The sequence below is a fragment of the Mauremys reevesii genome, linkage group 11 (genome assembly GCF_016161935.1).
Source record: "Mauremys reevesii isolate NIE-2019 linkage group 11, ASM1616193v1, whole genome shotgun sequence".
Classification (NCBI taxonomy): Eukaryota; Metazoa; Chordata; order Testudines; family Geoemydidae; genus Mauremys; species Mauremys reevesii.
In genome coordinates this window covers 19,871,811-19,899,696 of record NC_052633.1, presented here as the reverse complement: position 1 = coordinate 19,899,696, position 27,886 = coordinate 19,871,811, and the positions used below count along the sequence as shown (strand labels likewise).

At 43.3% G+C, this 27,886-nt stretch overlaps 2 protein-coding genes across 3 annotated transcripts in view; one reads left to right on the top strand and one right to left on the bottom strand.

Annotated features, from left to right (window-relative positions):
- Positions 1-66: 66 nt before the first annotated feature.
- SUMO1 (small ubiquitin like modifier 1) lies at positions 67-24,986 on the bottom strand. Of its 2 annotated transcripts, XM_039495944.1 has the most exons (6): positions 24,807-24,986; positions 22,172-22,226; positions 7,587-7,661; positions 6,132-6,209; positions 1,985-2,056; positions 67-1,110 (listed from the first exon to the last, which is right to left on the bottom strand). In XM_039495944.1, the coding sequence occupies exons 1-6, from the start codon at positions 24,953-24,955 to the stop codon at positions 1,042-1,044; spliced, it is 498 nt and encodes a 165-aa protein (XP_039351878.1). In that variant the 5' UTR covers positions 24,956-24,986; the 3' UTR covers positions 67-1,041. The 2 variants fall into 2 exon arrangements, with proteins under 2 accessions (XP_039351878.1, XP_039351879.1); XM_039495945.1 differs by lacking the exons at positions 22,172-22,226; positions 24,807-24,986 and adding an exon at positions 13,743-13,896.
- The window catches only part of NOP58 (NOP58 ribonucleoprotein), a 35,528-nt gene continuing 32,503 nt past the window's right edge, over positions 24,862-27,886 (top strand). The window contains exon 1 of the mRNA XM_039495933.1: positions 24,862-24,998. Within this exon, the coding sequence (XP_039351867.1) occupies positions 24,954-24,998 (45 nt within the window). The 5' untranslated portion in view covers positions 24,862-24,953. The remainder of the gene's footprint in view (positions 24,999-27,886) is intronic.

Sequence of the window (27,886 nt, the reverse complement as noted above, 5' to 3'; positions counted from 1 at the left end):
CACCATCCAACAGGTACTGGAAACAGTTAATAGCTTCAAGAGAAAGGAATGCACATTACTATTAAAAAAATAGAAATCAATGAGTATTCAATACTTGGAATAAGCAGGGAACAACAGAATTCTAGTTTACAGCGTATATTTTAAGAGTATAATATTTGCTGGCTCTGATCAATATTTACTAAATAAGCACATCTCTTGCTCTTTCATCTTCAAATATTTGAAAAGAAAATACAAATTGTTAATGTTTATAAAATTGTTTTTCTTGTTTATTTTAATGAAGCTGGTACAGACAACGTCCATTCAAAACCCATGTCCCAGGCCAAAAGGTACAAACGAGAATGTCAGAATACTACAAGTGTCTGCTGTGTACATTCTTGCATGAATATCTGTGTATTAATTGCTATATGAAATAACTTTTCTGGGCTCCTCTGCCAAAATTTAAGACTCAACAGGGTTTTCAATTTTATGTCTTCTGCGTAGCCATCTCTGGAGGAAAGTACAGATGACACCAGTTCTATCTTTTTCATTTCCAACTGGACACAATCTTCTTTCCTGGGCCCCCAGCACAATTTAAGGAAAACAGCTCTCAATTATGGACACACAATTTCTCCATTGTTTAGTTCTCTGAAAAACTTCATCTCCCACTGAAAGTTATAGTCCAGGAGTGAAACAGTCACACATCAAAACTTCAGGGCTGATTTGGAAGTCATTAGGAACACTTGCTCACCTGGCAGATCTTACAACCTTCGTGCCTGAAATGCACGATCCTAGTGAACATACAAATGCATGTGTGTACATGTAATTTTAAAGGGGAGGGGGGAAAAGGAGCAGGGCTGCAGCTGGATCACAAGAGTTCAGCACAATGAAAACAGAAATCATAGTGTATAATGAGCACAAGAATTCAAGATATCAGATGTTTGAAAATAAAGTTCCCAGAGATGGGGTGCCAGTTTCAGTTCAGTGTTGAACGCCACATTACAAAAGAACTATTATTTAAAAATAAAAAAGGATTAAGGGGAAAGAAAAAACAGACGGAAGGATCTAAACTGTCGAGTGACCCCCTGTCTGTTCCTGATAAACTTCAATCACATCTTCCTCCTCCATCCCCAGCTGTGAGAACAGGGAAAAAAACAAAAAACAAAACACACAAATTTGTTATAAATCAGATGTTTTGAATGCACAGCAGCTCCTGGACAAGCAAGGGAGCTAAAGGTTTTCTTCCTCTCCCCAGCCAAAAGGACAAAGTGGTGGAAAAATAATCCTCTGTCACTGCCTTATTAGCCAACACTACCAACTTTATTTAGTCCGCTCCCCCACTCCCCAAGTCACTTGTTTCATCTTTGCAGCACATCTAGTTCAGAACTGGCAATATTCTGTGGGAAGTCCAAATCCTTTTCCAGATCTCAAAAAATAATTGGCTATTTAAAAAAAAAAAAAACCACACCCTTCTCTAACTTTATTCTTGTGCAGCTGTTGCATGATTGTCATGCAATTGTGTACCAATGGCATAATGACTATGCAAATTATAGATCATGTAGCTTACTTGGTTATAACAAAGGACTTTCACCTCAGAAACTACAACTGATATCTAAAGTTTTCAATTCTCCCCTTATGTAGGTTATTCTAGCCAGCTGAAAGTTTAAGACCAAAATATGTTTACATTAAAACTGCATAATTCACATCCTGAGTCCAAAAAGGTCAGTCTTTCTAACTTCTGCAATACCAGGAAGAAGTTTATGCAACAGTTAAGTATAATCATGATATGGATGGTAAACAGAAAACAAGCTACTTGTGTTTTCCCACCTTTCTCTGGTAAAGATGAGTACATATACTTGTATTAAAAAACATTTTCAAGCAGATAATGGAGGTTTTGACTGAACAGTGAAATCCCTAACATGTGAAGCACAGTCTGACTATTTTTTTAGTTGTCCCAGGATGCATTGTTTAAGCTGCCACTTGCCTTCTATTAAGGAAAGAAACTCACCTCTTTGGGGGTATGATTATCAGTAATTCTCTGACCCTCGAAGAGGAACCTGAGCGAATTCATTGGAACTCCCTAAAAACAAGCCACAGAAATGTTTAGTAAAGCACATGGAAGCTTTTAAAAATTGATACACAAATAATATTACATTTTCAATATAAGCAAAGAATTTGAAAACTGAAGATTAGGTACTAGCCCCTGATGTGCAGGCATCTAACCTGTGTGCATTTTATTACGCACCTAGTGCACTAAAATAGTTATGTGAATGTTAACCTTAAAGTACAATTTTATTCTGAAAGCAGACTGTAGTTGTGTATTTGTCGCAACCACCACCACATGAAGTCTGTCCAGTTTACATGAAAAAAAGTGTTTTTTTGACTCCTCTCCACCCTGCAAACTCTACCTAGTATCTGAAAGTCAAGCTGGGTTCTTTCTGACTTGCAAATCAACAGTAATACGATTTTTGTTCTCAGAAATTGGGTAGCGTTTCTGTCAATTATATGTATTCTGCCACCCTCTTTCCCAACACTCCCACACCCAGCATCACCACAAACTGACCAGACTCCTTCCCTCACTATCCTTTCGACACAAGTTGGAGGGGAAGGGGAATCACTCATGTCTGGGAAAAGGGGTGCTGGAAGGCTGGCATCTCTAACGGGGATGAGAAAATAGTGATGCTTTGTCTGTGGTGTATGGTGGTTGTGCTAGTGCAGGGGTCGCCAACCTATGGCACTCACACTGCCCGGGTCCTGGCCACCAGTCTGGAGGGGGGGTGGGGGGGCTCTGCATTTTAATTTAATTTTAAAATGAAGCTTATTTACTTTACATACAACAATAGTTTAGTTATATATTATAGAAAGAGACCTTCTAAAAACGTTAAAGTGTATTACTGGCACATGAAACCTTAAATTCAAGTGAATAAATGAAGACTCAGCACAACACTTCTGAAAGGTTGCCGACCCCTGTGCTAGTGGTTAGGTATGTGTCTGAGGGGAGAAAGAGGGTATGAACAGTTAGACACCGTAACTTTTCCTTTTCCTTGTTTTGTGGATTTGGGTTAGGTATGTGTGTGGGCCAGCTTTAACTGAAACACAACACGGTTTTGTGTATTAATTTCCCAGGTTTTTTCAGATTAAAAAGGATCTCTAACACAGCAATGTCTGACTTAATTAAGAACAGGATTTTTATGAAAGAGTCCAGCTGGCTCAGGAATTTTACTGAGGTCTTTCATAGAAGACCTATCCAGCCATGCTTCACGAAGATGTATTTCATAGCCACTGCTTTGCCAAAGGTCTTCATCTACTACACAACATAAATGCTGCTTGTACTAGAAAAACCTGCTCCTCTTCCATTAGGACCACTTTGGGACATAAGTGTGACAATAGGCAATGTACTGCTCTCCTAAAGTAGGGCTGGTCAGAACTATATTTTCCTTTTCAACAGACCTTTTGACTTTTCATCAGCTAACCATTGGTCAAAAGCATTCAATAATGACAAACACCACTAAAAGCCTAAGAAGAGATCTCCAATACAACAGCTCCATGCACAAAGACCTTGATATTTGTCAGAAGCCACTGATTTGTCAAAGATGCTATATTCTTTGTGAATCTATTCCACTGGTACAAGAGCACCACTCCTGAACCTACTGAATTTTCTCACAGACCAGAATCTCCATGAATTGTTCCACCAGTTGAGTGGGTTCAAAAAGAACAGGCTCCTCAACACTCGTTGCTTTGCTGAAGATCCTGTTTTTCATTGAACTGTTCAACTTTACTCCTGAACCAACTGAACAGCTTTGCCAAGATCCAGTCTTCAAAAGTGACAATGTCCTTTGTCAAAGATCTTCTCTGACTCCCCAAACACACTCTTAGATTAGCAAAATTCATTCCCTATGCACCACGTTAGCCACAATTATGGATGCAAGGAAATTACTGGGGGCATACATTAGAAGGCAGTGTTGTATTCTTTCCTGAACCATTCAAAAAGGCTTTTGCACCCCATGTTGAAGAATGGAAGTAGCAGATGAATAATATTTATGTCAGCTAACTGCAGCACACATGGGAAGAGTTAGGGTGAATAATACTAATATTTAAACAAAAAAAACCCCTTCATTCTATAAAATACACATACTACAGTGGTATCCATTCAAACTGCTATAGAATGAGCTTTTGTTATTTAGATATACAAAGTAACCTACAGATGTATGTATCTCACACACACAAACTTGTGCGAAAAGGTTCACAGCATCAGGCCCTAAGATTTTAAGCTCATCATGGCAGTGTTCTCTCATTCATCTGAAAAAGATCCAGCATACATTCAATGAGATGTAAGCAATAAACACTAATACTTTTCTTTCTGTATGCAGCAGCAAATCACACAATGACAAGGACACAGAAAACTGAAAACATCATATGACCAAAGAATAAAAAAAAGCTTCACTACAAAGCTATTTGTCAACAAGTTTAGTTTGTCTCTATTAACACAAAAATGTTAGCCATCATTGCTTATGGTCACAGTTGGTAGGGTGAACCTGAAGAAACTCCTGAAGAAAGGGCTACATAAAAGGCTGCTGCTGATCCAACACAGAACAGGCAAACAAGAGAAGTGTTAACTGGTAGTTTTAACAGAATTTAATGTGGAAGATAAATTTGATCCCTTGTATCCGCAGTTAGTATTTAGAGCACAAAAAATGTCCCTATTGGGCAAACCAATGTTCCATCTTGCCCAGTATCCTGTCTTCCGACAGTGGCCAATGCCAGATGCTACAGAGGGAGTGAACAGAGTCAGGCAATTATTGAGAGATCCATCTGCAATTGTCCAGTCCCAGCATGTTGAAGTCAGAGGCTTAGGGACACCCAGATCATGGGGTTGCATCCATGACCATCTTCGCTAACAGCCACTGCTGGACCTATCCTCCATGAACTTATCCAATTCATTTTTTAACCCAGTTTTTAACCTTGTGACCTTCACATCTCCCAGGCAACAAGTTCCACCCATTCACTGTGTATCATGTGAAGAAATACCTCCTTTTATTTATTTTAAACCTGCTGCCTATTAACTTTATCATTTTCCTTGTGTTATGTGAAGGGGTATAACACTTCCTTATTCACTTTCTCTCCACACCATTCATGATTTTATAGACCTCTCTCATATCCCCATTTAGTCGTCTCTTTTCCAAGCTGAACAGTCACTTTTGTTGCCCTTCTTGGTACCTTTTCTAATGTATCTTTATTGAGATGAGGTGGCCAGAAATGCATGCAGGATTCAAGGTGTGGGTGTAGCATGGATTTATATAGCAGCATTATGATATTTACTGTCTTATTGTCTCTTTCCTAATGGTTTCTAACATTGTTAGCTTTTTTTGACTGCCACTGAACATTGCATGGATGTTTTCAGAAAATTATCCACTATGACCTCCAAGATCTCTTTCTTGATGGTAAAAACTAATTTAGACCCCATCATTTTGTATGCAACACTGTGACTATGTTTTCCAATGTGCATTACTTTGCATTTATCAACACTGAATTTCATCTGCCATTTTCTTGCCAGTCACCCAGTTTTGTGAGATCCCTTTGTAACTCTTTGCAGTCTGCTTTGGACTTAACTACCTTGAGTAATTTAGTATCATCCCCAACTTTGCCACCTCACTGTTTACCCCTTCTACCAAAGCGTTAATGCAATGAATTTAGTAGTCACACATTGTCAATTTATTACCATATTAACAGTATTGGCAGTTGTAAATCTAATTCTGCTCCCATGTAATAGTGAAAGTATTCCACAATTCTAAGTGCATTTCACTTTGAGCTGTAAGAGGTAAAGCATCTTTTAAAGTACCCATAAGTACATACATGAGCATATTAAAAAAAAGGGGAGCATTTGCTTTTAACAGCAATTTGTAATTTCAACCAATAATTTGAACACATTATAACAGGACAAGGTCCACACCATGCTATCCAGCATAAATGCTAATGACTATCAAACTTAATTAGGAGGTCCACTGTAATTGTTCTGCGGTTGTTGGGTCTATCCCTCTGGTGGGACAGAGATTTGACATGAGTTCACCTGTCCAAGCAGATCCCTTTACTTGGGGAAGGGAGGAAAAAGAGGTTAAAGTGCTTTTTCAATAGGATAGTGCCATTGTTTCACAAACCTGTCTTTGACAGTATGATTCTTTGAGTTTCTTGAGATGTGTCGTCATTTTCACCTTGAAGTGAATTTCACTGCTGTCCTAAGAACAGAACAGGAAGAAGTTACCCCTCTTTGTAATAACTATTTGTTTTGTTTGAAGCAGGTTTTAATTTCTACACTTTATTATTACAAAGTGGATCCAATATCAGCTTTACCAGACAACTGGACCATCAATGTGCTTACAGTAATGCTTGATAAATTATCCTACTAGAGATTCATATAACACATTAATCAGAACTCACTATTCACTTCCATGAGGAGTTCTGCTTAAAAATAGATGGCATGATATGGTTTGTGGTTTGCTAAAGAGATTTTGAATTTAAAAAATTAATAGTCTGTCTCTCCATCTTGATCCTCTTCTCTGCCTAATAAAAACATCACCACACACAGCAGATCTCTGGTCTTACGTTCCAGAAGAGGCAAGTTAAGCTCGCACTTCAAAATACATAACAAAACACTGCTCATTTAGAGAGTGTCTATCACTGTAGACATGCTGTCTCAGCAATACAATAGTAAGTTAAAGTGAAGCTGTAAAGGACTTGTCCTTGTCCTACAAAAAGATACATTACTGCAAGAGGTGACAAAATGATTAGAAATGCAAGTGTTTGAAATATCTTCTGTGTCACTGGGCCACATTCAGCCCTTATCTAAGTGATTACAATATCTACTGAAGCTAATTGGAATTGCACCATCTTATGCCTAGACTGAATTTGGTCCCCAGATTCCAACCAGCACCAAATTGCCAGGCTAATAAAGTCTTAACATTCCTAATATTAAGAGAGTTCAAGTGAACCAGTAGCTCCTGCAGTACTCTGTGGTTCTACACAGATTTACTTCAGCTCATGAAGGAAGGCCTTGAAGTTCTCATTCCCGGCACTACTGAAAATTATAGCTTTTATCTCCAAAGAGGAGAAGATGGCTACAGTCTGAATTGGGCTCCCCTCCACAAACTGTTAAGTAAACCACCAGTGGCAACTTCACCCCATTCCTGTCTAGGAGGAAAGATAGTCTTTTGCTTAATGTTGGATAGGGACTCAGGCTATCTAAAACCAGCTGCTACAGACTTCCGGTATGACCTCAAGCAAATCACTTTTTAGTCTCTCTGTTCATCAATCCCTCATCTGTAACACAGGGATACTACTAATCCATTCACTCACAAAGGAGTTGAAAGGATAACTTAATTAATGTTTGAGACACTTAGAGCTGTATTGAGAACCACCATTGGCAACTGGTAAGTAGGAGGGTAATTTGGGGGGAAAAACTCCAGATCAAAGAATTGTTAGGGTACCAGAATTCAACTGTTCATGTGTGTAATTAAGAGAAATGATCCATCTGCAAGCTATATATATGGACAACCTTGAAATATCCACCAGTATTATGTAGAAGAACATACGTATGATTATGTAGAAGAACTCACCTGCCCAATGACTTTGAGTTTAATGTATTCTCCCTCTTTCTTATCTCCCAAGTCCTCAGCTGAAGGTTTTGCTTCCTGAAAGAAAAACATTCCACAGAGATACTGATAAATCCCACTTCTTAACTTTCAATCGGACAATACAACAACTTCTCCCTTATTACAATGAATCAGCACTACACCAGTGACTCAGCACTATACCAGTGCCTAACAGCATCTTCGAAAGAGAACTGATGAGAGAAGGGATGAATTAGAAGACAGATATAAAAACAAAGAATGAAATTTTACACCAGTTTAACTCCACTGAAATAAGCTCAAGAACAGAAATATGGAGAAAGCAGTAGTAGATCTTTCTCTGTCCTATATGGTAGTCATGGATTCCGTGACTTTCCACGACTTCTGCGGCAGCCGGTCGCCTGGCTCAGGGGCAGCTCAGGCAGCCCCTGTGCCAGGCTGCTGCTGGAGCAGTCTCTTGGGCCCCTGCACCCTCCCACCCCAGCAGCAGAGTTTGGGTGTGGGAAGGGGTAGGGGCACCAGACAGGATGGCACTTACCTGGGGCTCTCCCCAGAAGCAGCGACATCCCCCTCACTCAGCTGCTAGGTGGAGGCGTGGCCAGGCAGAGCACTGGCTTTGCAGCTCTCATTGGCTGGAAACCACAGCCAATGGAAGCTGCGGGGGCGGTGCCTGCAGGCAGAGGCAGCCCGCAGAGCTGCCTGGCCACACCTCTGCCTAGCAGCTGAGGAGGAAGGGGGATGTTGCTGCTTCTGGGGAGAGCCCCAGGTAAGTGCCATCCCATCTGGTGCCCCATCCCCTCCCACACCCAAACTCTGCTGCTGCCGTAGCTTCCGGGAAGCCCCTCAGGTAAGCACCACGCAGAGCACGCCTCACCCCGTCCCATGCCCTGACCCCCTGCAACCTCCCACATCCAAACTCTGCTGCTGCCTGTGGGGGAGGCATGGAGCCAAGTAGGGAGCCCCCTCCTCCCCCCAGCACCAGCAGGGGTCCCAGGTGACGGTACCCCCCCAAGCAGCCGGGCTGCCCTCCCCCAGCACCCACAGGGCCCCCAGGCAATTCCCCCCCCAAGTTTTATTCAGTGGTATTTTTAGTAACACTCATGGACAGGTCACAGGCTGTGAATTTTTGTTTACTGCCCATGACCGGTCCGTGACTTTTACTAAAAATACCTGTGACTAAAACATTGCCTTAGTTATAAACCATTTTATAAAACACTGTGTGGGACTAAGTATCTAAACATTTTTTATATAGTTTTAAAACCATTGTATAAATATGTTATGGTTAAGAATTGTAATGTCTACCTTAACTAGGTCAGGATACATTTTATAGGCAAGTCTGATGTATGAACTCTTGAGCAATAAGGTCTTCTACAGGAGTGAAATACGCTGACTAATACATTAACTGAGCATTAAACAGAAGAGCTTTCATATTAATTACTGACAGATTAGGCACAAGTCAAAGATAGGATGGGGCTAGATATAACCAACTTGTCATTGCATATTTTGGGTTAAACTTCCAGTTTTGTACATTTTAATGGATGTGGTGTATTATGGCACTGAACAAGGCTACATCTACACCTCTAGTCACTGCATAAATTCAAGCAGATTTCAGATAGAGAAATCTTTTTAAAAAGTCTTCAGAGAGGAGGATCGCACCAAACTACAGGTCATGTTTCAATCACCTTTCTTCAGCATACTGTTGCCCAGCAAGATGGACAAGATCATCAAAGCTGTTATAGCTCCCCAATGCCAGAATTCCTTCTTGGCAATAAAAACTTCCATCCTCCCTGCCATTCCCCTTCCACTGTCCTGCCATATTAACATGCCTCAACCCAAATCTCAAGGGACCACTTGTAAGAGTGAGAGGATAGTTTGTATCACATTCTTGGCTAGAAAAGGACCAAAAAACAGACATTTTCTGGATACCTAGATCATGGACCTCTTTCATCTAATGGCCAATTGCTCTCCTGAGAGTATAGAAAGGGTTTGCAGAAAGAACATTTTTAGCATTTGCGCACTGGATAGAATAATTCTCCAAAAGAGGAGAGAGACTAATCTCTGCACACCCACTGAAGTATAACATAACTTCATGCTGATTAGTCATTTGCTTTGCTAACACATATGAAATCCATCACTACAAGGGGTATTTAAATTCTAAGTGTATGTAGTCACCATCTCTGTTCACTATGCAAGAGAACCAATTTGCAAGCCAGCCTGCTGTCCTAATAAGAGAAGACTTCACTACCATGCAGAGGATTCAGATTAACTCTTGTCATTGCTCTATCTATCTAGCTGTCCTCACTAGAGTTTCTGAGCTCGTGTGGGGTATCGCAGAGTTCATGCTCTTGAGTCTAAAGCAGAGCACCACGACAGCCCTCCTTGGTTGATATGAGTGGAAAGCAATGATCCATAGGAGGCTTGATTCCTGTCCTCCACTCCAGGAAACTGAGGCAGTGCAAGCCAAATGCAATGAGAAAGGAGGATAGTAGGAAGATAAAAAGGGAATTACTGGGATCAAAATATCAGTATGTCACAAAGATGAAGATTAAAGCCTCAGGTAACCCCACTGTACACCAAACTGGAGCAAAAGCAGAGCTGGAATTCGTTTTTTTGGGGGGGAAGGGGGAGAGAGACTGAAATGGGTTAGAGTCAAGAATGGCATTGCCAACAACTGAAGTTTAAAAAGTAAAATCCCAGTAACCTGGCTCCAAACAAGGGCAGGCAAAACTGAAAGAGATCCCCCTATTGCAGGTTTAAGGAAAGAAAAAATGGGTGGATGGGAAAGCCACCAGAAGAAGTTAAAGAACAAATGCACAGAGTTAGTGGCCATCAAGTCTACCTAAGTTACAATCACTCCTTTGTAAATTAAACATTTCACAAACAGATCACGTGCAAGTCCCTACCACTTAACATGAAGTTAAAAGGCTGGTATTTACTATCATACTAGGAAAAGAAAGGGTTTTTTTACTTAGCGGTTAAAAAAGAAAAATGTTAAATAAAACCACTTCTGAATCAGATTCTGACTTTTCATTAGGGCGATAAAAAGTTCCTACAGCCACTATTTTACAGAAAGAGTTCCTAAGCAGCATAAAAAATGTTCTCTAATACCTACCTCACACTTATGTCATGAGGTTTAATTAATTAGTGCTTGTAAAACACTTTGAAGTCCTTGGATGAAAGGTGCTGAAAGGGTCAAGTATTTATTATTGCAACTAACGGAACCACATATCAAAACACTCCAAATGCCGCACTGTAATTTGCTCATAACTAATTTATTGTTACCTAATTTTTTTTTAAAAATAAATCTTGAGCTTCAATTTTCAAGAACATAATATGCAATAAGATTTTAGAATCATGATGATTCGTACACACACCACCAGTGCTGACATTTAGCAAACAAGTGGTGCTAATTTATGTATTCTGCCTATACTTCTAACAGTTTGCAATATTTTAGCTAAAAGAAATGCTACATGAAGCCAATATTATGCTGATTCATTCTTCTATATTTAATTAGAAGTTAAATTTGCTTTATTAGATTCTACAATTTCCCCCTTTATTAAACCAATCTAGACGCCTACCCCTCCTGTGACTTTGTCTGTACCCCATATTCTGGGATTGTTACCTAGGACCCGCGAGCTTTTCATATCCCTCTCCTTTTTTTCTTTATGATCAGTAAGATGATCTTTTATCTCATCCTAATGAAAACAGAACTGATTATATCCCACTTTGGGAATGGGCAACAGGGGACGGATCAACTGATGATTACCTTTTCTGTTCATTCCCTCTGGGGCACCTGGCATTGCCCATTGTCGGAAGACAGGATACTGGGCTAGATGGACCTTTGGTCTGACCCAGTATGGCTGTTCTTATGTTCACTGTTTATATATAAACAGTTTGTTTTAAACCTGCTACCTATTAATTTCATGGGGTGACCCCTGGTTCTTGTATTATGGGAAGGGGTAAATAATGCTTCCATATTCTTTTTTCCACACCATTCATGATTTTATAGACCTCTATCATACTCCCCCATTAGTCATCTCTTTTCCAAGATGAACAGTCCCAGTCTTTTTAATCTCTCCTGATATGGAAGCTGTTCCACATCCCCAATCATTTTTGTTGCCTTTCTTGGTATGCTTTCCAATTCTAATATATATTTTTGGAGATGGGATGACCAGAACTGCATGCAGTATTCACAGCGTAGGTGTACCAGGGATTTATATTCTGGGATTATGACATTTACTGTTTATTATCTATGCTTTCCTAATGGTTCCTAACATTGTTAGCTTTTTTGATTGATGCTACACATTCAACCGATGTTTTCAGAGAACTATCCACAATGACTTCAAGATCTCTTTTCTTGAGTGGTAACAGCTCATTTAGACCCCCATCATTTTATAGGTATTGTTGGTATTATATTTTCCAGTGTGCATTACTTTGCATTTAGCAACACTGAATTGTGTGTGCCATTTTCTTGCCCAGTCACCCAGTTTCATGAGATGCCTTTGTAACTCTACACAGTCTGCTTTGGATTGAACTATCATGAGTAATTTTACACCATCTGCAAACTTTGTCATTGCAGTGCTAACCCCTTTTTCCAGGTCATTTATGAATATGTTGAACAGCACTGATATCAGTACAGATCCTTCCACAACCACGCTATTTACCTCTCTCCATTCTGAGAACAGACCATTTATTCCTACCCTTTGTTTCCTGTCTTACAAGAAGTTACTGATCCATGAGAGGACATTCCCTTTTATCCCATGAACAGATTTAATTGGAATCTGATTAGTTATTATGGAACACTGTCACATCATTGAACACCTTCTCCTTATCTCTATTACTAGTATCACATTCGATTCAAATGGAAAGAGTGAGCAAAGGTCTGCGGGATCTGGTCCAAAGTTTCCTCTCCTCCTCCTCCATTTATACTGCTAGTTTACTTTCTGCATTTTATTTAAGCCTTGTCTACTTGTTGGGGGACTTATTCTGATGACAGCCATGAGCTGCCAGACACCTGCAGAGCTTCACTAGTGTAAACCCTTAGCAGCAACAGGCAATGCCATTATTTGTACTAGTTAAGTCTACTTCTGCTTGAACTCAGGGTTAAAGTCCACCAGTGTAAATAGTGACTTTTCCTGTCCACACTAGGGATTTCTTCTACATTAGCCACATTAATAGCTGTAATGGGGGATCCATACTGGGGGTATGTCATGGCCTAATTTTCACTTTCCCCTCTAGCCAGTTCTACTTACTGATTCTCATATATCAACAGTGCTTGGTTTCTCAACACTGCAGAAGCATTTTAGAGCATTTTCAATTAAAAAAATACCACACATTGCGGCTACTCGTTAGGTTTCAAAAAACTTCTATGAAAAATTCACATTTTTCATGCCAATACTAGTTGAGAGTGTCATCTAAAGACAGAATACATACACACACAAACCGCACACACTACAATTTAATGAACATCATTAATATTTCCCTGAACAAATCTTGGGAATGAAATAAGGTAGCCAGGATGTGATCTGAATTCGGGGCACTAAACACAACCACAACACCACCCCAGCATGAGGATAGGCCTAAACAGGAAAGAAGCTTACACCCTGGCTGCAGCTATCAGCCCTCATCTCCTGCTGTCAGATCCGAGCCAAGCTGCAAACCCTGGGGCTGTTTCTCCCTCCTCCGGCCCCGAGCAGGGGGGTCATGGGGCAGGCCGGAGCCGGGGGCACCAGCGAATGACCCCCCCCCCTAAAGCAGGCCAAGGAAGGCTTCCGTTGTATGACCTGGGGCCTAGGCAGAGCGGGAGGCCGGGCCAAGCAGTCACGGGGGGGACCCCCCAGCCCCGGCTGGAGAGGGAGCAGCGGGGGGGCATCGCGGAGTGTGTGGGGGTGGCGCTGTCCGGCCCTTCTCCCGGGAGGTGCGAAGCGGAGCCCCGCTGAGAAGGCGCAGGGTGGGGGCTGCGCCCGGGCACTAGACGGGGCCAGCCCCCGCCGCTCAAGGGGCCTGCAGGGCCCCCCTACCCCGGCGCCTCTCCCCTCCCCCCAGTCTCCATTGCGGGCCATGGAGAAGCGACGGGGAGGCCGCCGGCCGGGCTGGCTCGGAGCCTCGCGCCCCCCGCCGCGGGCCCCTGAGCCCGGCCCCTACCTGGTCAGACATGGCTTTGCCCGTGGTCTCCGGCGCCAGCCCCGCTCGGTCGCTAGGCTCCTTTCTCTGCCCCTCGGCAGCACAACACAGGCCAGGCGGGCGGGATTTCCTGTGCGCTGAGCTCACTTCCCGCCCGCCCGCCCGGCGTGGCGGCCTCCCTCCCTCCGCCCGCCCTTCCCGGGGCAGCCCTGCGGGGAGCGGGCGGCGGCAGCAGCTCCCGGGGGTGGCGGGGCGCTGCTGCGCTCTGTCCTCAGGCGGGCGGGCCGGGCTTTCGGGCCTTGTCTGCCGTGCCGGGTTTCTCTGCCCTGAGCCAGGTTCAGCGTCGGGAAACTAAACCCGCGGCCGGGCCTCGGAGCCGGGCTGCACGGAGCAGCTGGGTACCGCACACATCTCCCCACTAGCCTCTGCGGCGCCAGCTCCAAGCTGGAACATAGGCTCCAAATGCGCACCCCCATTCACCACAGGGCCGGTGCTGGTAGGCCTACAGGACAGAGTTCGGGTCGAAGTTGCCTTAGGTTAGAGTGACCAGACAGCAAGTGTGAAAAATCGGGATGGGGGGGGGGGGTAATAGGCTTCTATATAAGGAAAGTCTCAAAGGTTGGGACTGTCCCTATAAAAGCGGGACATCTGGTCACCCTACCGAAGGTCAACCTATGCCCGCATCTGTGTGCACGCAAGTTGGTCTCCTGCTGACCGGTGCACCCTTACAGCAAGTAACACCATCCCCTGCAGCGCTTGGAACCAGGCTTAGCTGTACCCATTCACTCATGTGAATGGCTTGCCAACTACAGAACCAGTTTCGCCTCCCTTGGTTTTCACACCTCAACTGCTAGAACAGGGCCTCATCCTCCCTGATTGAACTAACCTCCTTATCTCTAGCTTGCTTCTTGATTGCATATATATACACCTGCCCCTGGAAATTTCCACTACTTGCATCCGACGAAGTGGGTATTCACCCACGAAAGCTCATGCTCCAAAACATCTGTTAGTCTATAAGGTGCCACAGGATTCTTTGCTGCTTGTACTCAGGGGAGTAGCCGGCCCATCATACAGGCACAACTTGCAACCAGTGTGTGCAGGATGAAGGCCCGAATCCCTACAGCTACATCTTATCAAGGCACAGGGGGCATCAGAGCTATGCACAGATCAAGAATTTGTATCCACCTCTGCTCTGCAAACATAGTCAGCAGATATAAAGCAGATATCCGCAGATTTGCAGGGTTCTAGGGAGCAGCCCAAACTGCTCTGATATGTTCACTAGCTTACATCAAATTTCCTGCTGGACATCATTTCAAGGCTGTTTCTCTCAAAAGGGAGTATGTGTGTGTTTTAAACACAACTCTTGCCACTTATTTCCCACTAGAAGCTGTTACTCATCTGTGTTGTTTTGAGCTCTATGAAAATGTCACTAACATGATTAATTTAACCAAATTAAAAAACAGCAGGAAAAGAAGAACTCTAACATCAAGATCAGGACAGACAAGACAGTTTGTCTCTAAATAGGTTGCCTTTCATAGCTCTCGTTAATTAACACAGGAATTGCCATAACAGATGACCAGAGGTCTATCTAGTCTTGTATTCTGTCTCCCACAGCAGCCAGTACCAGCTGCTTCAGAGACAGGTGCAAGAAGCAAGCAAATGCTGAATAAAGCATCCACAAGAAAAGTTTCATTCTGACCACCACTAATTAGAGGTTGGCTTATGACCTGAATCATGAGGGTTTACAAAGCAGTTAGTTGTGATCTTCAATCCAGTGGTTGGGACAATTATACATGACTCTATTTAAAAAAATACATTAATTTTATTGAATATTCTTTCATTATGATCGCTAAAATTTTAAACAAATATATATATTTGGCAATGGGCTTTTAAAAACTTTTTTCAGGTTACAGTAGGTTTGGTATACAGATGTAGAAAAAAAGATATAATGCTATGTAAATAATAGGATCGGTCTATATTGCACCAGTGCAAATCTCGGATGTAGACACATGTTGAACCACTGCAATGCAAGCTCTGGTTTGCAGCAGTGCAGCGCAGCCATGGCAGAGGTATCAGTAACGACATTGGTGAAAATTCTTCTAATGTAGACTGACCTACGGTATTGGTGGGTTGGACTGCAATACTTACTAGTATTCTTTTATGCCAGATATTAATAAAAAAAAAAAAGAAAGTAGTACTCAGGTTCCATTTTGTCTTCTGAACATGCTCACTGTGGAGAAGACTATATTGGTAAATATATATTTTGCTTTAAGTACTAACTACATGTAAAAATACATGTAATAAGAGCTGACTGTCAAGGGGTAGTGGAAGTACTTCTTCAGATAAATGGATATAATCACTTGAATTTGGTCCCAATGGAAGATGAGAATCCTACTTGAACTCTCTTACCTAGCCAGGCTTTTAACTTGATTGAAACAGCTATCTATTGAACAGGGAAGTCACACTGTCCAGGGACATCAGTTCTGATAACAAGGGACTGGATTCATCCTGCCCCTTCTATAGTCCTTTATCCTCATGCAAAACCCTACCAACTCTGAGTGGTTGTCTTTTTACACTCACTTTGCACAAGTATAAATTAACAGACAAGGTGAACAACAGAATCTGATTTTATATCTGCATTGCTGTGTTTCATAATCAACTGAGGGCTTCTTGCAAGTCTGCCCCTTGATGCAGTATTGTTTCATCAACCAACTGGGGGATGCATTACTACAGTTCTGAGAAACTGTTTATATGACAATTCATGGAATGAAATCAATGGAGAAGGAATTACTATTTAGTTGTGGCATTAAAAGACAAAAAGCATCAGAAAGAAACAAAAGTTCAACATGGACCCACATACTCAACTACAAAAATGCATTTTCTTCCTTTTTAGAAAAGCTTTCTTGGACTGCAAAGCCAAAAGCAGCAATCCAACCTCATGAGAGCTAAAGGTAAAAGCTCATAATGAACAGAAGAGACTCAAGAATCCACAAACAAAAATTGAACTATATGGATAGTGTTATCTGGGTTAGTTTAAAGTAACAGAAAATAGCAGATACCAAATCATGTTCCAAGTTCTATTACTTAGTTTCACCATGAATACATTTGTAACAGATTATTTTGTGACTATGGGACTAGATTGGGATTTAGATGTGTGTTCAATTTTCAGCTCTACCATACACTTCCTGTGTGACTTTGAACAAGTCCCCACACTTAAAATGGCAATAATAATACATCTTTTTGCCCACTGTCTTGTTTACAAATAAATTCTTTACAGCAAAAAGCATTTCTTATTATGTGTTTGTACCATGCCTAGCACAATGGGGTCTTGATATTAACTGAGCCTCCAAGAACAAATGATAATAATACATCAAGGCAAATTACACAATGTACACCTCAGCTAGAGCTCAAGCACCTTCAACACGTACTTCATTTAAAACTAAAATACAACAAAAAGTACCCTGTCTTTTAAGAACCAGATATACACACCAACAGTTTCTCTCAGCCATATCCACACTAATCCTTGCTGGCATAATCACAGCCAGCACCTTACCTCTTCTGTAAGCTCACTTCTACCTCTTTCAGTTCATTCCCAGGTGCTATATATAATCTTTCCTTCTTATTCTTATCCCTCCCCATCTTGTAGGAAAATCAGCTGCCTGATGCCAATAAGATTAATCACCATTCATTCAATGAGCAAGTAACCTACCCTTATTTACAGAATTAAAAGGCTAATGACTGTTTGGGAAAGGTTTTTAACTACTTCCCTGCCTGTCTCTGTGTTGGCCCCTTTACTCCACCACACAGTTCCCCTCATATCTTTAGTATGGGACCCACTAGAAAGCTCACAATACCAACCTGCAAAGCTGGATGGTGCTTAGATACTAATATAGTGGTGGGCACCCATACAAAACCTGACATAGAGACGATGAGTAATATTCAGTGCTGAACCAGGGTCACTGTTATAGTCAAAACCTTTTGAACCAGAAAGCCTAGAAACTGCTTTTTTATACCAGTGGAATGCTCTTCTCAGTGGAATGAAACATCTTTTTCTAGACAAGATGACTGTCAGATACTGGATTTTAAAATCATGGCATTAACTATTTTTTAGAAGCTGTTATAGATAATTTTAGAGGGTTTTTTTACATATAACTAATTAACTAGTATTTTTGCTCTCCCTCAAATCTATACAGCTGGATTCACAATGCTAATTAAACCTAGCTAGAGTGATTAAAAAATCACCATCAAGAGACAAATCATGATCACTTTAGTAATTAGAGAACTTCCATTACCTTCAGTGGCATTACCTGTATGAATAAAGTGAACAGATCTGGGTAAAAATTTGGGTCAGATTGGGATCAAAATTCTCAAATACTATAATTTTTTCTCTGAAAAATATAAATTAACATAATATTTTGCTCTTCTGTAGCAGCTTCCATCTGTGAATCTCAAAGTGCCTTACAAACATCAATTATCTCAGCTTCACAAACACACTTGTCTATGGGGCCTGATCTTTGTAAAGGCTGAGCACCTGCTTCTCTTATTTAAATAATGTGTCACCGTTTCATTTGGGTAATTTTTTTTTAAAGGTACTAAAATATAAAGGAAAACTGTTCATCTTGAGGAGCCAATGCTAAAGTCTTTTCACATACAAAATTTCCATTGAAATCAATGGGAGTTCTATGCATGGAATGACTGCAGAAGTAGACCCTTATTTATGCAGAATTTGACCAGATTTCTGGCTATTGGCCCCACCATGTATTCCTTATTCAAGAAACAGGAAATAAGAATTCAAATGGAGGCTGACTCAGATCGAGTTCTGGATTAAACAAATCCCCTTAGATGGAGTAGTGAGTGTCTGACAATTTTTCAGGCATAGGCATCACTTGGAACCTCTCTTTCCCCTTCATTTTTTAATTCCTACATGTTCCCGTGTACCTTGAACCCAATCCTGCATTCCTTACTCAGGTAATAATCTATCTGAAGTCAATGGGAGTTTTGTCTGAGAAAAGACTGTAGGCTTGGGCCCCTTGTCCCTTATTTAATTTTCAGCCTTTCAGTTATTCAAAATATACATGAAAGTAGGTCAAATGCAATCATGCAGAGTGAGGGTGCACTTTCTCAAGAAGCCAGTAGGTGACACACAAGAATGTTTAAAACCAGTCACGTCTGGCAAACTTCCTTATTTTGAAAAAGCATTATGATTTGGGTCCTACCAAATTCACGGCCATGAAAAACGCATCTCGGCCAATGAAATCTGGTCTCCCCCTACAGATTTCACAGGGGAGACCAGCATATCTCAAATTGGGGGTCCTGACCAAAAAGGGAACAGGGGGTCACGGTATTGCCATTCTTTCTTCTGCACTGCCTTCAGAGCTAGACCACTAGAGAAAGGCAGATGTTGGCCGGGCGTCCAGTTCTAAGCAGCACCCCACCAGCAGCACTGCAGAAGGATGGCAATACCATACCATACCATCATTACTTCTGCACTGCTGCCTGCAGAGCTGGGTGGCCGGAGAGCAGCAGCTGTTGGCAGAGCACCGAGCTCTGCAGGCAGCAGTGCAGAAGTAAGGGCGACAATACCATACCATGCCATCCTTACTTCTGCGCTGCTGCTGCTGCTGCTGCTGCTGGCAGCAGCCCTGCCTTCAGAGCTGGACTCCTGGCCAGCAGCTGCCGCTCTCCAGCTGCCCAGCTCTGAATGTAGTGCCGCCCCCCGCAGCAATGCAGAAGTAAGGGTAGCAGTACTGCAACCCCCCACCCCAAAACTCCTTTCTGGGTCAGGACCCCTACAATTACAACACCATGAAATTTCAGATTTAAATAGCTGAAATCATTAAATTTGCAATTTTTAAAATCCCATGATCATGAAATTGACCACAATGGACCATAAATTTGCTAGGGCCCTAATTATGATTTTACAAATAATCAATAAATATTAATACACACATATTAATGAAAAAGCTTTTATAGTACACATGCCTGGGGGGTGTGCAGGGCTGCGGGGCTCAGGACAGAGGGCTGGGTTGTGTGTGGGGGGGGGGATCACGGCAGAGGGCTGGGAGGTGTGTGAGGGGGGGTCAGGGCAGGGGGCTGGAGGGGATATGCCCCTATTCAACCACTGTCCCTTCCCCAAGGCCCTGCCCCTGCAGCGTGCCATTAAAAATCGGCTTGCGTGCCGTCTTTACCACCCATGCCATAGGCTGCTGACCCCTGATCTAAGAATTCAGTACTTCCACAAACTAATTTAAATTAGAGAGAGATTCAGGACTGATTCTCCTTTAGTCTTTGTCTACATACAAAAACTGAAATACTTTAACTATGCTAGTATAATTACTCTATCCCCTTGATATGAATGTAGTTATATCATGATATTTGAAATCAGTGTTCTAATTAACTCATTGTAGCGATACATTCAACTCATAGACCAGGGTAATAATTCAAACTTCCTGAGTTCCAGGAGCAGGGCCAGGATGCAGTGTTCTAGTACAGATGCATTTTTTAATTAATTAACACATTATATTTCTATTTAAATTTTGTTTCTTGGGAAAAAGAACAAATGTGGTATTTGATCTGTGACAACTGTCAGAAAATGCATTTCCCAAAACCCAAAAGAAAAGAAAAAGCCTTCTTGAAACTTCAAGATAAAAAAAACAGAGCGCACACGCTGTGTACGTAATCTTTCCAAAGCAAAGCAGTTTCTGTCCAGCTTGAAATGCAATTGAGATTCCATGTGAGTGCACAACTGCTGAGTAAATTAATTTTAATGTTCTTCCTTTAGTGAGAGGAAAGCGAATCTGTGTTCAGTAACCTACTAAGTTATGAAAAATAAACGAAAAGTTAAAATCAGGAGGACATGGAAATGTTATCAAATAAAACTAACAAGACTAGTGCAACAAAAACACATAAAGACAGCATTCTGTTACTACGAATGATATATTAATAAATCCTAACATTCTGGATAGTGATGTGGAATATTTAGAAGTAGAATGTTTAGTAAGAAGTTACTCAAACATTTATAACTACTGCGTTATAGGAGCAGTTGGTAGAAGATTTAAGAACTACTTTTCTCTGCACAGTTCAAAACAACACAAACTGTAATATACCTTCTGATGACAAAAGTTATCTCAGAATATTATTTCTGTGGCTATGGGCTACAGCATTGATGATGAGCATTTTAGAAAAGCCCTGCCAACATATATACATGTGAGTAGTCCCATTGTCTTTAATGAGACTATATGCAGAGGCTCTTAATTAGACAGCAAGACCCAAAGGAAAAGAGATTACCAAGTCTCCTAGCTATCCAGAGAAAATAAAAGCAAAGCTTCTGATAAATAAACTACTGTCCACTGGCTTTGTTCTGTAATTTTTTTTTCACTGATCAGGACACTGTTCGGTTTTTGGACGTTATGTTCTGGTCCCCTGTAACAGAATAGCACAAGTATTTTTCAGGGTAATATATAAAGTTCCTCAAATTAGAGCCATCTATGGCAGTGATTTTCAAAGTGCGGGTTGCGACCCAGTACTGGGGTCGTCACAGAATGAAAGGCACTGGCCACGGCGGCTCTGGTCAGCACCACCGACCACGCTGTTAAAAGTCCCATCGGTGGTTCTGCCCAGCTAAGGCAGGCTAGTTCCTACCTGTTCTGACACCACACTGTGCCATGGAAGCAGCCAGCAGCAGCTCCGGCTCCTAGGCGGTGGGGGGCCAGTACGTCCCGCGATCCGCGCCGCTTCCAGCAGCTCCCATTGGCCTGGAGCAGCGAATCGCGGCCAGTGGGAGCCACGATTGGCCAGACCTGCAGATGCGGCAGGTAAACCAACTGGCCTGGCCCGCCAGGGGCTTTCCCTACACAAGCGGCGTCCCAAGTTTGGGAAACACTGATCGATGGCATTCACAATATACACACAATCCCCACCCATGTCAACTGCAGTTTCAGTTTCATCTCCTTCAAGGACTTCTTAAACTGTTATGTAATGTTGCTGTGCAATGTTAAACTGTTGCTCCACTTCAGTGCTGGGTGAAAAAAATCCTGTATATAGTTTGTAAATCTATTGGTAATGTTTATATAGCACTGTGGGATCCTTCTGCATTAACAGTGCTCTATAATGTCATTATGTGGCTGTTGGAATTATTGTTATAGATATTAGTAATATAGGCTACCACCAGACATGAATTTAACCATCAATTCCTTTATTAAATCCAAAGGCCCAATGGTATTTATACACTTGCTCTGAACATGTCTAAAAGCCTAAATAATAAGCAGTTACTACACCCAAACAGTAACAAACATTCATAGGCATTTGATCAGAATACTCACAAAAGGATAAATCCCAGAGATAACCCTCTTATCCTGGCTTGCTCTAGCATATCAGAAAGAATCAGATAAATACTCCTAGCAAGCCTGGTTCTTTTATACAGTGTAACAAACAAGTTATGTCTTACTGACCTTTATAAAAAACAGGTTTTGGCCAGTTTGTGGTTGACCTCTTTCTTGGCCTTGGCTGAAACAAAATATGACAGTGAGGCCTCTTTCTTTCAAATGATCCTAAATTTATGGATCTTAAAGCTAGGTTCACTTCCTTACACAAGCCCATATTTTAAGATAACACTGGTATGTTGGAGGTTACTATAAGTTTATCACATCACAAGACAACTTCTCTTTGTCTATTAGAACCACTTTGTAATAATTTCTTATAGTTGAGAGGCCCCCTTTTCCAGAAACTTCCTTTTTATCTTATTAGCCATATTCCAAGCTCAGCATCCTCTCCAGATGTTGTCTTGCTAGATGACACTTTCTAACTTGTTATTCTCAAGGCCCTGTTACATTTGCTTAACCACCTACAGTCTACACAAGCTACAGAAAACTAACCCATTTATCTTAAAACCATCTTACAATGGCCTAAAGTGCAGAGCTCAACTTGAGCCAGAATCCTCAGTATACCCTACCAGCACTTCTCCAGGTGCTAATGGCCTTTCTGTCCTCCCTAAGGATTTCTTTTGCTTTCAGGATGGATTCCAGCCAGTACATGAATGGACAGAAAGGCCCTACAACTGAAAACCCACCCCAGGTGTGGGGACGGAGGAGACCAATGTCAAACCAGTTCAGATCCAACACTTAAGACACCAGAGAGCTGAAGGCCAGTTGAGCCTGCTTAAGTTCTTGTGCTGGGGTGCCATTTTCCAACAGGGCAGAAAACACTGAGGCCAGACTTTGCTGGATGAAGATCCTGGAGCCCACCAGGATAGAGGTAGATGGGAAGAAGCCAACAGTCATACTCCAGAGCACAGACTGTTGCAGAGGAGATTGGTTTGGGCTAAAGAAAGAGGTGAGAGAAGGAACCAGGGAAGACTAGAAAGGGGAAAGCAGATGGGAGTGCAGAAACATTGGCTGATTGTGTTTTGGGATAGAGAGAACTATATCAGCACTTTCTTTTCTATTAGAGCGTGGTCTAAGTGTCTGATACAAGTAGTCAAAATAGGGGGACTACTAAGAACAGATCAATTCCTCTGTCTTAATAAAAAATAAAGGTGTCAGAGTACATTTTCTATGAACCTCATAAGCCTAGAGCGCAAGACAGGTCTACGAGCAAGAGTGAAAACATAAACCTAGATTGTCTCACCAACTGGAAATCCAAACAATTCAGCAACTCTGATCTAGAGACAGCTTCTATGCTGATTTGAGTTGTAGGTATATCCTGCAGCTTATTAACCCCCAGGACATTCTGGGGGGCAGGAAGGGGCAGGGGTTCAAACAACCCTGATAAAATACAACGTAGTCACTTGCAGAAATGACCAGTGGTACCAGTTACATGAGCTTCCCAGCAGCTTGGGGGCTCTGGAGGAATGTAACTGTGCCCCTCCAAGAAAGCCCCACTGGCTTATACAATTACAGAAGTGTAGAACTGGCAGGGATGACCTTGAGAGGTTATCTAGTCCAGTCCCCTGCACTCAAAGCAGGACTAAGTAATAACTAGCGCATCCCTGACAAGTATTTGTCTAACCCGTTCTTAAAAACCTCCAGTGATGGAGATTCCACAATCTCCCAAGGCAATTTGTTGTGCTTAACTATCCTGACAGTTAAGAAGTTTTTTGTAATGTTCAACCAAAACCTCCCTTGCTGCAAGTTATGCCCGTTGCTTCTTGGCCTATCTTCAGACATTAACGCAATTTTTCACCAGCCTCCTTGTAACAACCTTTTATGTAGTTGAAAACGGTTATCATTTCCCTTCTTCTCCAGACTAAACAAACCCTGTCTTTTGAATCTTTCCTCATAGCTCATGTTTTCTAGACCTTTAATCATTTTTGCTGCTCTTCTTTGGACTTCCTCTAATTTGTCCACATCTAGGGCCGGCTCCAGGCCCCAGCACGCCAAGCGCGTGCTTGGGGCAGCATGCTGCAGGGGGTGCTCCGCCGGTCGCCGGGAGGGCGGCAGGCGGCTCTGGTGGACCTCCCGCAGGCACGCCTGCGGATGCTCAACCGGAGCCGCGGGACTGGCGACTGCCAGAGTGCTCCCCGCGGCGTGCCGCCGTGCTTGGGGCGGTGAAATTGCTAGAGCCACCCCTGTCCGCATCTTTCCTGAAATGTAGCACCCAGAACAAGACACAATATTCCAACTGAGACTTAATCAGCACAGAGTAACGTGGAAAAAATACTTTTCACTTCTTCCTTACAACAGCCTGCTAAGGCTTCCCCCTTCATCCCCGGGCCAGCCTTGCGCTGCCAGGAGCCCTGCGATCAACAGCCAAGTATGAGCAAGTCTGTCCCGCCCGCATCGCCTGAGCCAGCCCCTTTCTCACCCGGCCCCCCGCCCTCTCCTCACAGCCCCGCCCCGTCACGCGCCGAGCCCGACCCCCCGCCCTCTCCTCTCAGCCCCGCCGCGTCACGCGCCGAGCCCGGCCCCCCGCCCTCTCCTCTCAGTCCCGCCGCGTCACGCGCCGAGCCCGGCCCCCCGCCCTCTCCTCACAGCCCCGCCCCGTCACGCGCCGAGCCCGGCCCCCCGCCCTCTCCTCACAGCCCCGCCCCGTCATCCGCTGAGTTCCGCCCCCGCGTTCTGGCGAGGCCCCAGTTTCCGGTTTCCTCACTTCCGGTTCGCCGTGCGCGCTGCGTCTTGCCGCTGGGAGCTGGGGCCCTCTGCCCGCACGTGGCCCTGTCCTGCCGCGCTCCTCGGCGCCGCTGCGGCCCCGGCTGTGACCGACTCTCGCTGACCCGGCCCCGCGCCTCTGCCCGCCATGCTGGTGCTATTCGAGACCGCGGCCGGATACGCCGTCTTCAAGGTGAGGCGGGGGCCGGGGTGGGCCGCGCGCCGCCGCCGCCTCGTCTCGCCGTTCCCCGGCCGGGCCCGCGCACGGGGATGGGGCGGCCCGTAGCTCTCGCGGCCCTTTCTGCGGCAGCGGCGCGGGGGAGGGGGCGCTCGCCGTGCCCGGGCTCGGGCGCCCACCCACGTGGCTGCGGCGAGAGCCCGGTCTCCGTCGGCCTGGTCGCCCTGCCCAGGCTGGGCCCTCACGAGCTGGGCCTGGCGCCCCGAGCCTAGCGCCGATACCGAGCTGGGGAGCCGGGTCTGGGAGGAGTTGGCCTGGCTCTGGTGCGGAGTCTCGGCTCTCTGGCTTGCCCCAGGGGTGCAGGCGGCGGGAGCAGCTTAGCACAGGAAAGGGAGGATTTACTCTCGGTCCCTGCGCCACGAAATTATTGTCTGCCTCGCGTGGCACCTTGGAGGGTAGGTCTGACCCCTGCCTGTGGCAGCGGCAATTGGTGGATCCTTCTGGTGGGGTAAAAGGGACGTAACCACTCATGCAGTGTAGTGCAGGGATAAATTCCTTCCTAATCCTGCAGCGGTTCGTTTAGGTATGAGGTTTGATACAGTATTCTGTTTGACTGAGTGTAATTGTACATGTTAGGTTTCAGCATGGTAGCTGTGTTAATCTGTATCAAAAAAGACTGTGGTATTTACCCCTAAGTAGTCCTCAATGATTTTCCCCCTAACTGGGCTCACATTGCATCTATTCCTGGAAATTTTAGCATTTGTTGTAATTGCTGTCATGATTATAGTTCCTAAGTGAAAGGACTGAGGCAAATGTAACAGCAGTGATATTAATATATTTTAAATACTGTATTTACAAGATGTGTTGAATTTAATTTTGTCTGCTATTGTTTATGTAAAATGCTTGGCTTGACTGGTGTACATGTGTATTTGCATGCTGGCTGAAATTGGGAGAATTCATCCGCTGTACTTGAAAAGCAAAGATTCAGTTCCCACATCTTTCACTGGACACACAACCCTATCATGACATAAGCATAGATAGGCTGATGTGCCATGCTGCTGAACTGGTGTAGTCTGTAACCTGTTTGCCAGGTGGAGTCAGCAGCAACCAGGGCCAGGTTTAATATCTAGGGATTCCTTTTCAACAATACAGCACAAAACCAGTAACGTGGGAAAATTACACACCATCCCTTGAATGCTTCTAAGAGGCAATACTTCCCCCTCTTACAAGCACAAAGTCTGAGTATAGAAAAGAAATTTTTAATGAAAGGAGGGAAGTCACCCGGCATTAAATAAACTACTACTAATAATAATATATGGAAATATTCCTATCTCATAGAACTGGAAGGGACCTTGAAGGTCATTGAGTCAGTCCCTTACCTTCACTAACAGGACCAAGTACTGTCCTTGACAGGTTTTTTTGTCCCCAGAACCCTAAATGGCCCCCTCAAGGATTGAACTCATAACCCAGGGTTTAGCAGGCCAGTGCTCAAACCCCTGAGCTATACCCCCCTGCCCCCAATTAATTTTGGAAAATGCCACCAGCAGGATTCAACCAAAAATACCCACCCTAGAGTATTTTAGATTATTTTATGATATTCGTTTTGCGATAGTCTGAAGTAGAACTTCTTAACTGATTTTACCATTTGCTTTACTTCGCGGCTGCTTCCTTCTCTAGATGTTCTTGATTGTGCTGTTGCTGCTAGGACCGCATTGTCTGCCTGTAAAATGATATAGAAATCCCAAACTCCACAGGGCCAGGGCTTTGTTTAAATTAGTGGTTTTCAACCTTTGGTCCGTGGAGCCCTGGGAGTCTGCAGACTATGTGTAAAGGGGTCAACCATAGGTGACTATGAAAATGAAGTTTCATAAGAACGGCCATATTGGGTCAGACCAAAGGTTCATCTAGCCCAGTATCCTGTCTTCTGACAGTGGCCAATGTCGGGCCCGAAAGGGAATGAACAGAACAGGTAATCACCACTAATTCCCAGCTTCTGGTATACAGAGGCTAGGGCCGCCATCCTCCATGAACTTACCTAGTTCTTTTTTTAACCCTGTTATAGTCTTGGCCTTCACAACATCCTCTGGCAAGAAGTTCCACATCTTGACTGTGCTTTGTGTGAAAAAATTACTTCTGTTCGTTTGTTTTAAACCTGCTGCCTACTAATTTCACTTGGTTACCCCATGTTCTTGTGTTAATGAGGAGTAAATAACACTTCCTTATTTACTTTTTCCACACCAGTCATGATTTTATAGACCTCAATCATATCCATCCTTAATTGTCTCTTTTCCACGATGAAAAATCACTCTTATTAATCTCTCCTCATTTGGCATCCATTCCATACCCCTAATCATTTCTGTTGCCCTTTTCTGAACCTTTTCCAGTTCCAATATATCTTTCTTGAGATGGGTCAACCACATCTGCTCGCAGTATTGAAGATGTGGGCATACCATGGATTTATATAGAGACAATATGATATTTTCTGTCCTATTATCTGTCCCTTTCTGAATAATTCCCAGCATTCCGTTTGCTTTTTTGACTGCTGCACTGCGTATTGGGTGGATGTTTTCAGAGAACTATCCACAGTGACTCTAAGTGGTAACAGCCAATTAAGACCCCATCATTTTATATGTATAGTTGGGATTATGTTTTCCAATGTGCATTACTTTTCATTTATCAACATTGAATCTCATCTGCCATTTTGTTGCCCAGTCACCCGGTTTTGAGAGATCCTTTTGTGCTCTTCAGTCTGCCTGCGACTTAACTATCTTGAGCAATTTTGTATCATCTGCACATTTTGCCACCTCACTGTTTATCTCTTTTTCCAGATCATTATGAATATATTGAATAGGACAGGTCCCAGTACAGACCCCTGGATTCCACTATTTGCTTCTCTCCATTCT

What these genes read in the sequence shown, in the direction of transcription:
- SUMO1 (XM_039495944.1), bottom strand. Translation starts at nt 24,955, where the DNA reads ATGGCGGGCAGAGGCGCGGGGCCGGGTCAGCGAGAGTCGGTCACAGCC. An exon ending in AAAACCTGTTTTTTATAAAG is followed by an intron (nt 7,662 to 22,171) that starts GTCAGTAAGACA and finishes TTTTTCTTTCAG; the next exon opens with GAAGCAAAACCTTCAGCTGA. An exon ending in AACTCAAAGTCATTGGGCAG is followed by an intron (nt 6,210 to 7,586) that starts GTGAGTTCTTCT and finishes TTCTGTTCTTAG; the next exon opens with GACAGCAGTGAAATTCACTT.